Below are 12667 nucleotides of genomic sequence, written 5' to 3' on the forward strand. Positions count from 1 at the left end.
AAAGCAGCGGTGAAAGTCCATTAAAAGCTTAGCTGCAAGTTCAACCAGACGAAGAACTGAAGGAGCAAGAGGAAAGATTGGCTCCGGCTACAGCAAAAATAGAAGAAGGCCGGAAATATTACGCATCGAGGTCGTAATTCACATCCTTGGATCTGAGATTTGCAAACCGGATCGAGGAAGGAATTGCAGCCAAAAGGCATGGGTTGGTTGAAAATCAAACAACGGTGCAGACGAAATGACCGGGGAAATAGGACGACGCTGTATAGCTAAACGTCAGACTCCATCGAGTGAAACCCTCAACTTTCAGGAGGCAACGGTGGCCAGCGAGATAGCTAAGAGGCGTTTAATCATGTGACTCATCGACCGAAGCAACTCCATACCGAAGGCGAAAGGCGGTAAAACCAGAGGATGCTCGGCGGCAGGAGACAAAATCCTAATTTGCCGACAGAAGATTGGAGGGTCTAGAAGGTTACCAACTCCGGCAATCTGGTGGCCAAAACTACATCCTCCAAATTAACAAGTCGGCCGAGCATATTTTATACAAACGGGTCGGGAAGATGGCATGGGGCATAGGTAGCGTGTACCTTCATCTCAAGAAGCGCGACCAGCCGACAAAAACGAAAACTCGCTAGAGATGCAAGATGTGGAAAAGAATCTAGGAGAAATCCAAAGACACATTTAAGCTCCATGAAGCAGATAAGGGTGAGCCGAAGACTGAACCCAACCTCGTGATGAAACCCGAACAAGAAAGTTAAGATTCTTGAAGTAAATCTGCATAAAAGCAAAGTAGCCTCTGCCGAAGTCCTCAACAATCTAAAGAGGATTGAATACGATGCGGCTTTAGTTCAGGAGCAATGGACACACATGCATGGGGAAGCGTTTATACCAACGAAAGAGGTGAGTCGTTACTTAAATGTATAATGACAAGTAACATATGTAGCTGTAGCTAACCGGGGGTATTAACCAACATTTATTGGGCCACAATGTATACTAAAAAAAAAGCTAATGGTCGAGGATTGGGAGGCACTTCGTAAACCCTCGTTTTCTACCAGATTTTAAGTAGAATTCCCAATATGTATAATCTTCTGAAGTTCTAGGAATACTAACCGGATCTATATAGGAAATAGTATTAGGAACTTTAGTTAGGCTAGTTGACGGATTTTGCCCTCTAGACAGGTCAAAACTTACTGGCATCCCATCAAATGTATGTTGACGAAACATGTATAAAGTGCAGAGGAGTCCTAAGACTTTGTTCCGCACTATCTTAACCTATTTTCAAGTATCTAGGAGCTTCGGAGTGTAAATGGGCTGGACGAAGTATTAAACTGACACATCAAATCCTGTATGACGAATACTTCACCTCAAACTAAACTAAATCTCCATTTGGCAATATTAAGGTAACCTAACCTAATTTAGGAATAAATGCACATTGAAATATCTTTCAAGTTTGTTAATTATTCGTTACAGTACATTTGAAATGAACAACCAGCATAGGGATAGACTTTTTTATGTAGTTTACAGAAACGATCTTCAGCATCTCGTGATATCATCATCTAATGTTTCTTTCATATAGGTTTTCCGTTATGGAATTATTAAATAGTCACATTGTCATAGGTCGGGTAAATTTCGGTTTTTCGGGACACACCTTATACTGAATATTTTCCCTACTTTGCGCTTCTCCAATTGCGAGGGTATAAAAAGATTACAAACGATAAGATAAGACGAACTTTGATTTAAAGAAATATAACACGTTACTTCTGCCGCTCTGGAAGTCAGTTGAGTTCCCAGAGAAATATTGACACAGTAAAGCTAATAAATAAGTGAATATGCCTCTAATACTGGACCATGTCCCTGAAAAAGTCATAAAAGCATTCACAGATAGGCGTGAACAAACCTAATAACTTAGTAAACAAATACGACAACATTGTGAAAATAATTAAATAAACATACTCAATTATCTTTTTGCGAACGGCAAGATAAGATAGCCATCTTCCCAGTTTGATTAAAGTGTACTGTGATATCGTTTAGATTTTTTCATACTTGTAAGCTTATGAGTTCTACACCTAATAAAATAATGAAGTATATATTATTTACCTGACAGATATAAACGTTTCTTAATTGCGAGTCAGTTAAACAAATAAAGAAAGGAATAAGGGATTCAATTCGGATGTAACCGAATATTTAATATATATATACATATATATTTCTAATGCTGCCATTGGCGTGGTTCACAGGTCTTACGAAAAACCGTTAGGTGAAGAAAACTACAGATAGTATACTTTATTGCAATATGTTGCGAGAGTATAAGAATATCTAATCTGCTAGATGCGCGCTAAAAGTAAAGAGTTATACTTATATTATTAAATATAATACAAAGTAGTAGTATGTAATCCAAGGTGATTTATCGATGTTCATGAGAAACTATATAGATAGCTACTTGCATTTAAATGCAACGGTGTTCAGGGCGTCTAGTGATAAAAAAGGTATCAGCTTCTAAGTCAGGCGATAATCATTATTCAAACGCTGACTGGCGCGGAACTTACAACGACGAACTCGTTCTTTTAGGTTCACCGAAACCTATAGTGGAAAAAAACCAACCCCAAAAAGTCATTAACTCATATAGTTCCGGCTCAAAACTTCGCACACAAGATGGTTCTCTCTTTTGTTATATTCTCCACGCTTTGCTTGCTACTGGTCAGCTACCTACGCTACAAGTTCCAGTACTGGGAACAGCGTGGAGTGCCACAGGCAAATACTAACTATCTTGGAAACTTCTTCCTCATAAAATCTATGCATAAAATGGAACTACTACGCGAATACTATAAAACATATCGTGGCACCTCAAAATTACTCGGTACGTACGTTTTCACCAAACCCATACTCATTGTATTTGACTTGGACTTGGCAAAGACCATGCTAATCAAAGATTTTAACAAACTTATGGATCGCTTTCAACGACGCGAGAACAATACGCACAAGTTCGACATTCTCAATGAGACGCTTTTTCGTGTGGGCGGTGACAGATGGGGTCAATTGCGCAAGAAACTTACACCGATATTCACAACGGCGAAAATGAAGTTTATGTTTCCCACGCTGTTGACGGTGGCGCATCAATTGGAAGAGGCTTTCAGCGCGCACTTAGCTAAGACGCCAAGCGGTGATGTAGAATTATACGATTGGATGGCACGCTTTACCACCGATGTGATTGCTCATTGCGCCTTCGGTGTTGAATGCAATAGCTTAAAGGACCCTACTGTGATATTTCGTCGCATGGGACATCGTATTTTCCATCCAAAGTTTATATCCATACGTCTACGTACATTTATGCTTACATATCCCGCTATTTTTAAACTTTTGAAATTTTTCAACATCAAAGAACATTCAAAAGACGTAGAAGACTTTGTGGTGCAGATTGTACGTGATACATTGCGTTTGCGCGAAGAACAAAACATACAACGTAATGACTTAATTGATTTGTTGATTGAGTTGAAAAACTCACAAGATAAGGAAGGCGTGCCTCCAATGGGTGTTGAAGAGATGGCTGCACAGGTATTTGCTTTTTTCACTGGCGGCTTTGAGACCAGCTCTGCTGGCTTGAGTTGTGGGCTATATGAAATGGCGAAGACTCCCCACGTACAGGAGAAGGCGAGAGCGGAAATTAAAAGCGTTCTTGAAAAACATAATGGCGAATTGACATATGAGGCTCTGATGGAGATGACATATTTGGATCTAATTATAACAGGTAAGTTGGACACAGGATATATTTTCCATTCCTTATAATTTTGTTTTTTCATGGGAAAGTTATCGTAATAGCCGAAAATATCTAAATTTCTCACAAGCATTTTCATCGTTTATATATTTAAGTATTTAATTAAAATAATAACTTTTTGCGATAAGAGACTCATATTGTTTTATTTTGCTTTCAGAAACAGTTCGCAAATATCCACCGCTCTCTGCTATTACTCGTATCTCGACTGATGAATACAAGTTGCCCGGCACAAACATTACCCTCGAGAAGGGCACACATATTTACATACCCATGAAAGAGATCCATTACGATCCGGATATCTATGAAAATCCTCAAGAGTTTCGCCCGGAGCGCTTTCACCCAGATGAAGAGCAAAAGCGTCACTCTCAAGCCTTTCTCGGTTTCGGTTTTGGACCACGTAATTGTATTGGTATCCGCTTTGCTCGCATGCAAGTGCGCGTTGGGTTTGTAACTTTGTTAAAATCTTATCGCTTCAGCGTATCGGAGAAGACACCAGCACTTATAGAGTCTGCTAAATTAAATTCAGTAGTTGTGCCTGGTTCCAAAATTTGGCTTAAGGCAGAAAAATTGTGAAGATAAAACTTATATTACTATATGAATCTTTTTATTCTAAAGACGCTGAAAGATAATCTGATTGATGCTAAGCTAAAAATTAGATTTTGTAATAAATAGTACTTATTAAATTTTAGGTCGAGCAGATGGATTGATATGTACTTTATTTATTTTTTATTTATTTTAGTAACTCTCTAGCTCAGTAGTGCTCTATTCCTTTAACAGTTTCTGAAAGTCAGACGAGACATACTCGACACACATTGCTGCATGAACGGAAATTGCTTTATGTGCAATGTATTGATTATTAAGATTGGGTTGAGATATTAGAAGATCAGAGACAATAAAAGAACGGATAGTTATGAGATAAGACTACCATACTGATACTACAGTACACTACTAATAAAAATATCTCTTTTTGCGAAGTTTAATTTTATTGACAGAGCTTAATTTCCATCGGACAATTTGTATGGCAGCTGCGCGAACTTTTACAAAAAAATACACCGATCTAAAAAATATGTTTGCTATATTCTCCAAACTGCCTCCGTCTGTACAAGGACATGAATTTGATAGTTCAGTTTGTATGGCAAAATTAGTCGAAACCGCATTGATATTATTTTAGTTCAGTGAGAATATATTTTTTATAAAAAAATTGGCCTTCTAGCAAGGTCTTCTAGCCATCATACGCCTAACATGAGGTCCTTCGTACTTTTATTTGGTTTTATACCCTAGATACCCGTCAATATAAGAGTAATCTTCATGACATTCAAGTAGCGCCTCTTCCTGGAAAGAGTGTATTAGATTGGGTTAAGTGGCTGATGCGTCCACATGACGGGGGATAGCATTTAGACGGTTACATATATGTATATAGTCCTTTGAGGAGCCCTATGAAAACCTCCTGTACTTTGATATTAGCTATGTGAAAAGTGACCTGAACCTATCACAAATCTTATAAGTAAGTAGTTATTGCTAATTCCGCTATTACACCTGGATATTCAAATTTATGAGATCCGTGATGCTTTTGCTTTGACCTGTCAAATGCAAGCCGAATGCAAGTGGAATGTTGCGATGATTCTATGTCATTTTCTTCCAAACAACTGATGCAACTGGTATCTGGTAAAAACCTACTGCACAATTACCGAAAGGTCAGTGTGGAGTTAAAATTTTTAGAATCTTACAAAAATGTACTTTGCAGAAAGTGAAGAGTTTACTAGACCCCATAGAATTTAAGCCAGAAGGATCTTGTGACGCTTGCCGAGGTGGTCTGCGGCCCAATAGACCGGTAATGAACTACAAAAAAGCTAACCAACATTCTACCCGTTCCACAGTTATTGAAGTACATGTCGTAGGCTGATGAGGTTAGCCTTGTAGATTCCTAAAATACCGCTAAGAAAAAGTATCCACACTCGTCTAATGGTGTAGTAACTCGGTGATAGCGATAAGGAGTCTAGACATACTTTCACTAATTTTGAGCGCACCGTCAGGGAGCTCAAGGCTAATTTCACTGCTATACTTACGGAGTGGATAGTAAAGAAGCTGCACTTCGGAGCAGCAGATCTACTGCTACCTTTATGGCAACCCTTTCATTTGAAAGACGCTGTAGTGGTCAGGAAGCCAAAAACTGGAGCAGGCTCCCTATCAGTTATGTGAGCAGAGAAGCGATAGCCAGGGCTAGGGTCAAAGACGTGGAGATTCAAGTTCTTTGGAATGAAATCATAAGCAGCTGTCGCGCCCATTGATCTTCCTTCTAAATCCATCAGTGCCTTACGCAGCAAAGGATTATATATTTATATATATATTTGTGCATATACATATATATATTTGGTTTTCTAGGTATTTAACTCCCTCAGCAGGACGAAGACCTGCTTTATTCTTTGATGGCAATCAGCCTCTGAAATTTTTTTCTTTGTAGTGAATAAAATTTGTTCGGCCATTAAAAGATTTATGGAAATGCCATTGGTATTCCGAAACTTCCCTCAACCCTGGAAGCTAATTCGTCCGCGTAGATTCCATTCCGCGTACTACCCCATTCCGGCACCATCGTTCTATGGCATAGCAGCGAAGTTTGAAGGTTAGACGCTTAAGGTTCGACCCTGCTAAGTTCTATTAGAAAACCACGGGAATATACATAAAGCAACTATATTTACGGATAGCCAGGCGGCGCTCCTGGCCTTGGCTTCATCTATGACAAATTCCAGCATAGTTCACAACTGCAAGAGAGCACTAAGCTCAATAAAAGACAAGCTCCAACTAAACTTGATCTGGGTTCCCGGCCACAGGAACATTTTCAGTAACGAAAAAGCAGACGAGTTGGCAAAGGCAGGAGCTTTCCTCAACGAATCCGAGGCGGAGCTAATACCAAGCCCGCTAGGATCGATCAAAGGAGATATCAATAGACAATTTCAACAAGTTGCAAAAAACAGGTGGAAAAACATTACAAAATGCGTCATAACTAAACAATTATGGCCAAAATAAGACAGGAAAGTAACCAACGACTTATTAAATAGGTCAAGAAAAATAATTTACAGAGTAACAGCTACCACAACAGGGCACTGGCCATTTGGTGAACATGCATCCAAAATGGGTATGCCCTACAACGACATCTGCCGTGGCTGCGGAGTAGCAGGGAACAAGGAAACAATCTTCCACTTTCTCTGTGAATGCCCAGCTCTAGCACAGATCCGACACAAAACACTTGGAATCCATCAAGCACCAAACCTTGAATGGATTTCCACTAAAAGCATATCGGACATAAGCAGTTTCATCGAAACCTCAAAATGGTTTGAGAGAGAAGGTGAAACGTAAAGCAGATACAGGAGGTTCTACGATTAGTGTATCAAAATGGCACATCAAGTGCTAATTGAGCCCGATAGGGCTGCACTCCTACCTACCTACCTATGATTTAAAGAGGTATTCATTTTCACTTTTGTTGCTCCCTACAGGAATTAACCATCAGTTATGTGAGCAGAGAAGCGATAGCCACCGCACAATAGTACTTCTATGGATATCTTTAGTATAATTTGTAATGTAATAACTTTGACCGGAACTTCTATTCGAATAAGCGATTATTCAAGAATGATATGGAACGTGGGAGAGTAGTAACAATCCGATACTGGGTTAATGTAGATAAGTAGTGAACCTCATTTACTAAAAAGAGATATCTGTAAAACTAGACCAGATTCCTTAAAAAAATGACTTTGATTTTGATTGTTTAACAAACAAAACCGCAAACAATATAAAAAAGATAGTACTCACATTGAAATATCTTAGCTAGACAAATAAAAGAAAGAAAGAGAGACTAAATTCGAATGTAATCAAAGGTGACGAAACACTTTCAGGTGTTGACAGAACTTTATATTAAAGAATGTTGCGTTAGGATTTAAAATTCGTTATTCTTTGGAATTGTAAATGATGATAATAAAATTTTGTATATCTCTATCTTATATTTAGTTTATACTCATTTCGTTTCAGTACCACATGCTGCCGTCATATTAATATTAAAAACAGTCTCAGTGACTCATATAAGATATATGAGATATAAACTTAACCAAAGATGCGCAAGAATCGGAAATTTTTATATTAGAATTAGGAGTTTAGACCAAAGCATAGAATTTGCCCAAAATATGCGGTTGAAATTCAAATGGAAATTCAGAAATCATTATTATGAGTATATTGGGTGTATCAGGTATTTTGGAGGTAGTAATACATAGGCTGTATGGGGTATTTATCTGGTATATTGGGGATAGGATAAGTTCTGGACCTATTGAATTTACTTTGGCATTAAACATAAATGTTCTTGTGATTGCTTACCATCAACTTATATAGCAAAACTAACAATAATAATTATTTTTATTAATAAATGGGCCCAGAGTTTATTAATGCAGCCATTTACCCATTTTCGACATCAAAATATCTATCCAAGATTATACGCTCTCTTAATACACAGACATATTGCGAAAGTATAAAAGTATCTAATCATACAACTGCTAGATGCGCACTAAAAGTAAAGCTTAAAATTACATTAATAAAGATAATACTAATCAGCAGCATGTGATTCAAGGAGATTTATCGATAATCATGAAAAAATATAAATAAAAAAACATAATAAATAATAATAAAGAAACCTGTTTGCAACTATATGAAGGGCGTTTGGGGTTATTAGGAATAAAAATGTATTTGATGTAAAGTCAAGCGATTGCTTTTACACAAACGCCAATTGCCGCGGAACTTACAACAACGCACTAGTCGATTTAGGTTCACTGAAACCGAAAGTGTATGGCCGAAACCGAACTGTGAAAAATCAAAAATTCGTTAAGCTCGTAATAAAAACTTTACACACAAAATGATTCTCTCTTTTGTTATTTTCTCCACGCTTTGCTTGCTGCTGGTTACCTTCCCGCGGTACAAGTTTCAATATTGGGAGAAACTTGGGGTGCCGCAGCCAACAACTAACTACCTTGGAAACTTTCGTCTAATAAAGTCCATGCATAAAACGGAACTATTACGCGAATATTACGAAAAGTTTCGTGGTAAATCCAAATTAATCGGCACGTACGTTTTTACCAAACCTATAATCATTGTGTTGGACTTAGGCTTGTCAAAAACGATACTAATCAAGGATTTTAACAAATTTACGTATCGCTTTCAACGGCGTAAGACCTAAGAAAATTTTTTTTTTTGGAATATACGAGTCAAATTTTGTATCTTGAATTATTATTATTTAATAAAAATGTTCTCATTAAATGAAATAGAAGAATCATATTTGTTTTTAGCAAGATTTTCTAAGCCTCTCTTTATTTGCGTTATTAATGGGTTGTCAAAAAAGTCTTGCGGTATTTTTATTGAATTTTTTTTTTTATTGAAATTGAAATGAATTTTTGATGACTCATTCCCAGCTCTTGACCTTGCTACGGCTGCTACTATGCCGGTCTCTTTCGACCAATTCAGTGATTTTATCGCAATTTTCAGAATACAGACAGGCCTTCCGGAGCGTGGCGCATCTTCGACCAATACTAGACCAGAACGAAAACGTTGAAATTTATTTTTACCATCGTTGTGCGGTGGAAATGGAAACTGTATCGGGTCCATAAACTGCACAAATTTTATTGGCGGCTTGAGATGCATTTTTGCCTTTATCGTATTAAAAACAAATTAACTGTAAAATATGCCGTATTTTCTCTTTATTTTGATCCATGTTTGCGACGCTATAACTCAAAGGACTTAAAAGAAACGAATAATCATTTTTTTGGATCATGAATGCACGAATAAACTTACGCGCTTGAGCGCCAAGATTTCATATATAAACAGACAGACAGACTTTTTTGCAACATTTATACATATTATAATTTTATGGAAAATCCTAATTAATGTTGGTTCATGTACAGTATTGCTGCAAAAAAGCTCTAAGAAGTTTACATTTTAACTGTATTAGCAAAAGCTTTTTAGCTAAAGCTGTCAAGCATGTATTTTCACTTTGCATATCAAAAATATGTGCTTCTAAAAGCTTACATGCCTAAAGCTCCACAGCAGTAAAGCTGTAAAAAGCTTCTTGGTTAATATTTATGTTCAATAACAGAATACAGTAAACAGTAAATGCATGTGAGGAGAGTTTTGCAAGGCAAATGGAGCGTAGCCACTTCCCAATACTCAGAAAAGTTTAGTGTTTAGAGGGTAAATTGAATTTTATTTCTGAAGATTTTAATTTTTTTATTTATTTTTACACAAAATATTGATAAAGTGCTTTTTATAAAATCAATAGATATATGTAAGTTTATATTATATTTCCCTACTTTATAATGTTTTAGCATTTATTGTGATGGTGTTAAGGCGTCCGACCAGTTTAGGATTAAAAACAAGTCAAAACATTAACTTTGATTGATATACATATGATATGATATAAGATATACTTACCAGTAAATCAGCATCGACCAACTACGAGTATTACGAGTACTTGTTAGCGTAAATAGTTCATATTTTGAAGTCGAAAATGGGTAAATGGAAGTACTAATAAACTCTGAGAGTTTATGTTAATAAAAGTAATAATTATCGTTAGTTTTGTAGAAAAAGTAGATAGTAATCAATCACTAGAACACTTATGTTGAAAGCCAAAGTTAATACCATTGGTTCAGAACTTAGCCCCCAATGTACTAGATTTATACCCAATACACCCAATATATTGTTTCCACCAAGATACCCAATATACCCGTTATAATAGTTTCTGAATTTCCATTTGAATTTCAACCATATATTTCGGCAAGATTCTAGACTTTGGTCAAAATTCCTTATTAATAATATAAAGATTTCAGATTCTTGCGCATCTCGGGCATCTTTGGTTAAGCTTATATCTCATTTGAGTTCTTTAGGCTGATTTTAATATAAATATCGGACAGGAAGCAAGCATGGTACTGAAACCAAGTGAGTATAATCTTAAGTATAAGTTAGAGATATACAAAATTCCCTTATCATATCATTAGCAATTCCATCAAATAACGAATTATAAATCTAACGCAACATTATTTTATATAAAGTTTTGTCAAGACCAGAAAGTATTTCATCACCTTTGATCCGCGCAATTTGTGAACATCCGGCTACATTCGAATTGAGTCTCCCTATCTTTCATTCATTTGTCTAGGTAACTGGCATTTTAGAAATATTGATATTATTCAGGTAAATAATATATAATTAATTTTTTATTTATATAGTGTAAAGCTTATAAAACTACAACTATAATAAAATCTAAGATATTTCAATGTAAGTGCTATCTTTTTTATATTGTTCACGGTTTTGTTTGCTAAGCTGTCAAAGTGACCTTTAGATCTATAGCATATGAGTTTTACATATGTATATCTCCTTGTTTCTAATAAATGAGTTTCACATATTTACTTAAAAGTATCGTGATTGTTACTACTTATGTCTCCTAAATTCCATGTGATGTAGCGAAATTTAATAAAAGTGTGCCAAGCGTATGGGGAAAAAGTCAAACAGTTTAATACAAGGTGTACGTTCCAAAGTAAACAGGGACTTTTGAACTAGCGCCCCTGGTGGCGCCATCTATAAGTCGACTGTTATCTTTATCTTTATCGATTGTCCAGTGAGAATTTCATGACATTTTATCGATTGGAAGTGAAGTTATTGCGTTTTAAGTGTCAGTATATTTGTGTTATCGGTGCGAAAAGGAGCTTCGAACAAAGAGCCAACATTAATTTTGTTTTAAAATTGGTAAAACTTTCACCGAAACGCTTCAATTGATGAAATAAGTATATTGCGATGATTGCCCATCCCGTAGCAGAGTGCACGAGGGCTTTCAACGTTTTCAATGTGGTCGTGAGGATATAAATGACAATCAACATGTGGGCCAAACAAAATTCGTGATCACCGGAAATTCCATTGAATCTATGCATGAATTCATCAAAAAACAGCCGAAATTTTCATTGAAATTCATGGAAATAGAATTGAGCATCTCCAAAAGATCGATTTATCGCATTCTGACCGAATATTTGGCCTTATGAAAGGGTTGTGCACGGTTTGTTCTGCACAAATTGACTGACGACCAAAAATTGCTCCGAATCCAACATTCGAAAGACGATTGTTTGACCGAAAATCACTTTTTAACCATTAACCACTCCCCGTATTCACCTGATGTGACACCGTGCGACTTCTTCCTTTTCGGAAAAAGTTGCCCATGAATGGAAAGCGTTATGCAGACGAAGAGGCCATTCAAAAGGCTTGTACCGGCATACTGACATGCTTTTGGACCGCAGAAAGCTGTATTGAAGCAGAAGGAGACTATTTTGAATAAAATAAATTGATTTTCCCGAAAAATCATTTGTTCTGTTTTCTTTTAAGTCCTGTTTACTTTGGAAAGCACTTTTGTTCATATATATTTTCGAACTTCCAAGTGACTTACCATATATATACAGCAGCGGTCAAATTTTTAGTAGTGTTGTTTAACTAGTTTCAATGAATTAAAAAATATATGAAAAAAATTATGAGGAATTTCGGCGGTCAAAAACTTAGTAGTGTAACAAATTAAACCCGAAATTTCGACAAAATGTAGTAAATTTTTTGTTTTTACTTTTTTTTCTAATTGGATATTGTCTTTTAATGAAATTAGGATTTACTTGCGTGACCTTTATTTTTTAATATTGCAGCACAGCGTCGTGGCATTGAGACAACGAGTTCTTGGCATCTTTCTATGGAAATAGACTACCTTCAAAATATCTTATAGTTGCGTGATTTATGTCAAATTACATACATTGTCTCCTTGACATCAGTCCACAAAATTTTTTTGTGGGGTTGATGTCAGGGACTGAGGCGGCCATTCCATTACCTTGTCATTCGCTTCTCAAG

General features: G+C 36.5%; 1 protein-coding gene across 1 annotated transcript; it reads left to right on the forward strand.

The window, feature by feature from the left end:
* The first annotated feature begins 2484 nt into the window (after positions 1-2484).
* Positions 2485-4482, forward strand: LOC126753211 (probable cytochrome P450 6a13). The gene is made up of 2 exons (XM_050464459.1): positions 2485-3742; positions 3927-4482. The coding sequence occupies exons 1-2, from the start codon at positions 2650-2652 to the stop codon at positions 4340-4342; spliced, it is 1509 nt and encodes a 502-aa protein (XP_050320416.1). The 5' UTR covers positions 2485-2649; the 3' UTR covers positions 4343-4482.
* Positions 4483-12667: the final 8185 nt, after the last annotated feature.

Source organism: Bactrocera neohumeralis, chromosome 3 (assembly GCF_024586455.1).
Source record: "Bactrocera neohumeralis isolate Rockhampton chromosome 3, APGP_CSIRO_Bneo_wtdbg2-racon-allhic-juicebox.fasta_v2, whole genome shotgun sequence".
In the NCBI taxonomy this organism is placed as follows: Eukaryota; Metazoa; Arthropoda; class Insecta; order Diptera; family Tephritidae; genus Bactrocera; species Bactrocera neohumeralis.

Coding starts and splice junctions, on each gene's coding strand:
- LOC126753211 (XM_050464459.1), top strand. CDS start 2,650: ATGGTTCTCTCTTTTGTTATATTCTCCACGCTTTGCTTGCTACTGGTC. Junction 3,743..3,926: donor TTTGGATCTAATTATAACAG/GTAAGTTGGACA, acceptor TTTTGCTTTCAG/AAACAGTTCGCAAATATCCA.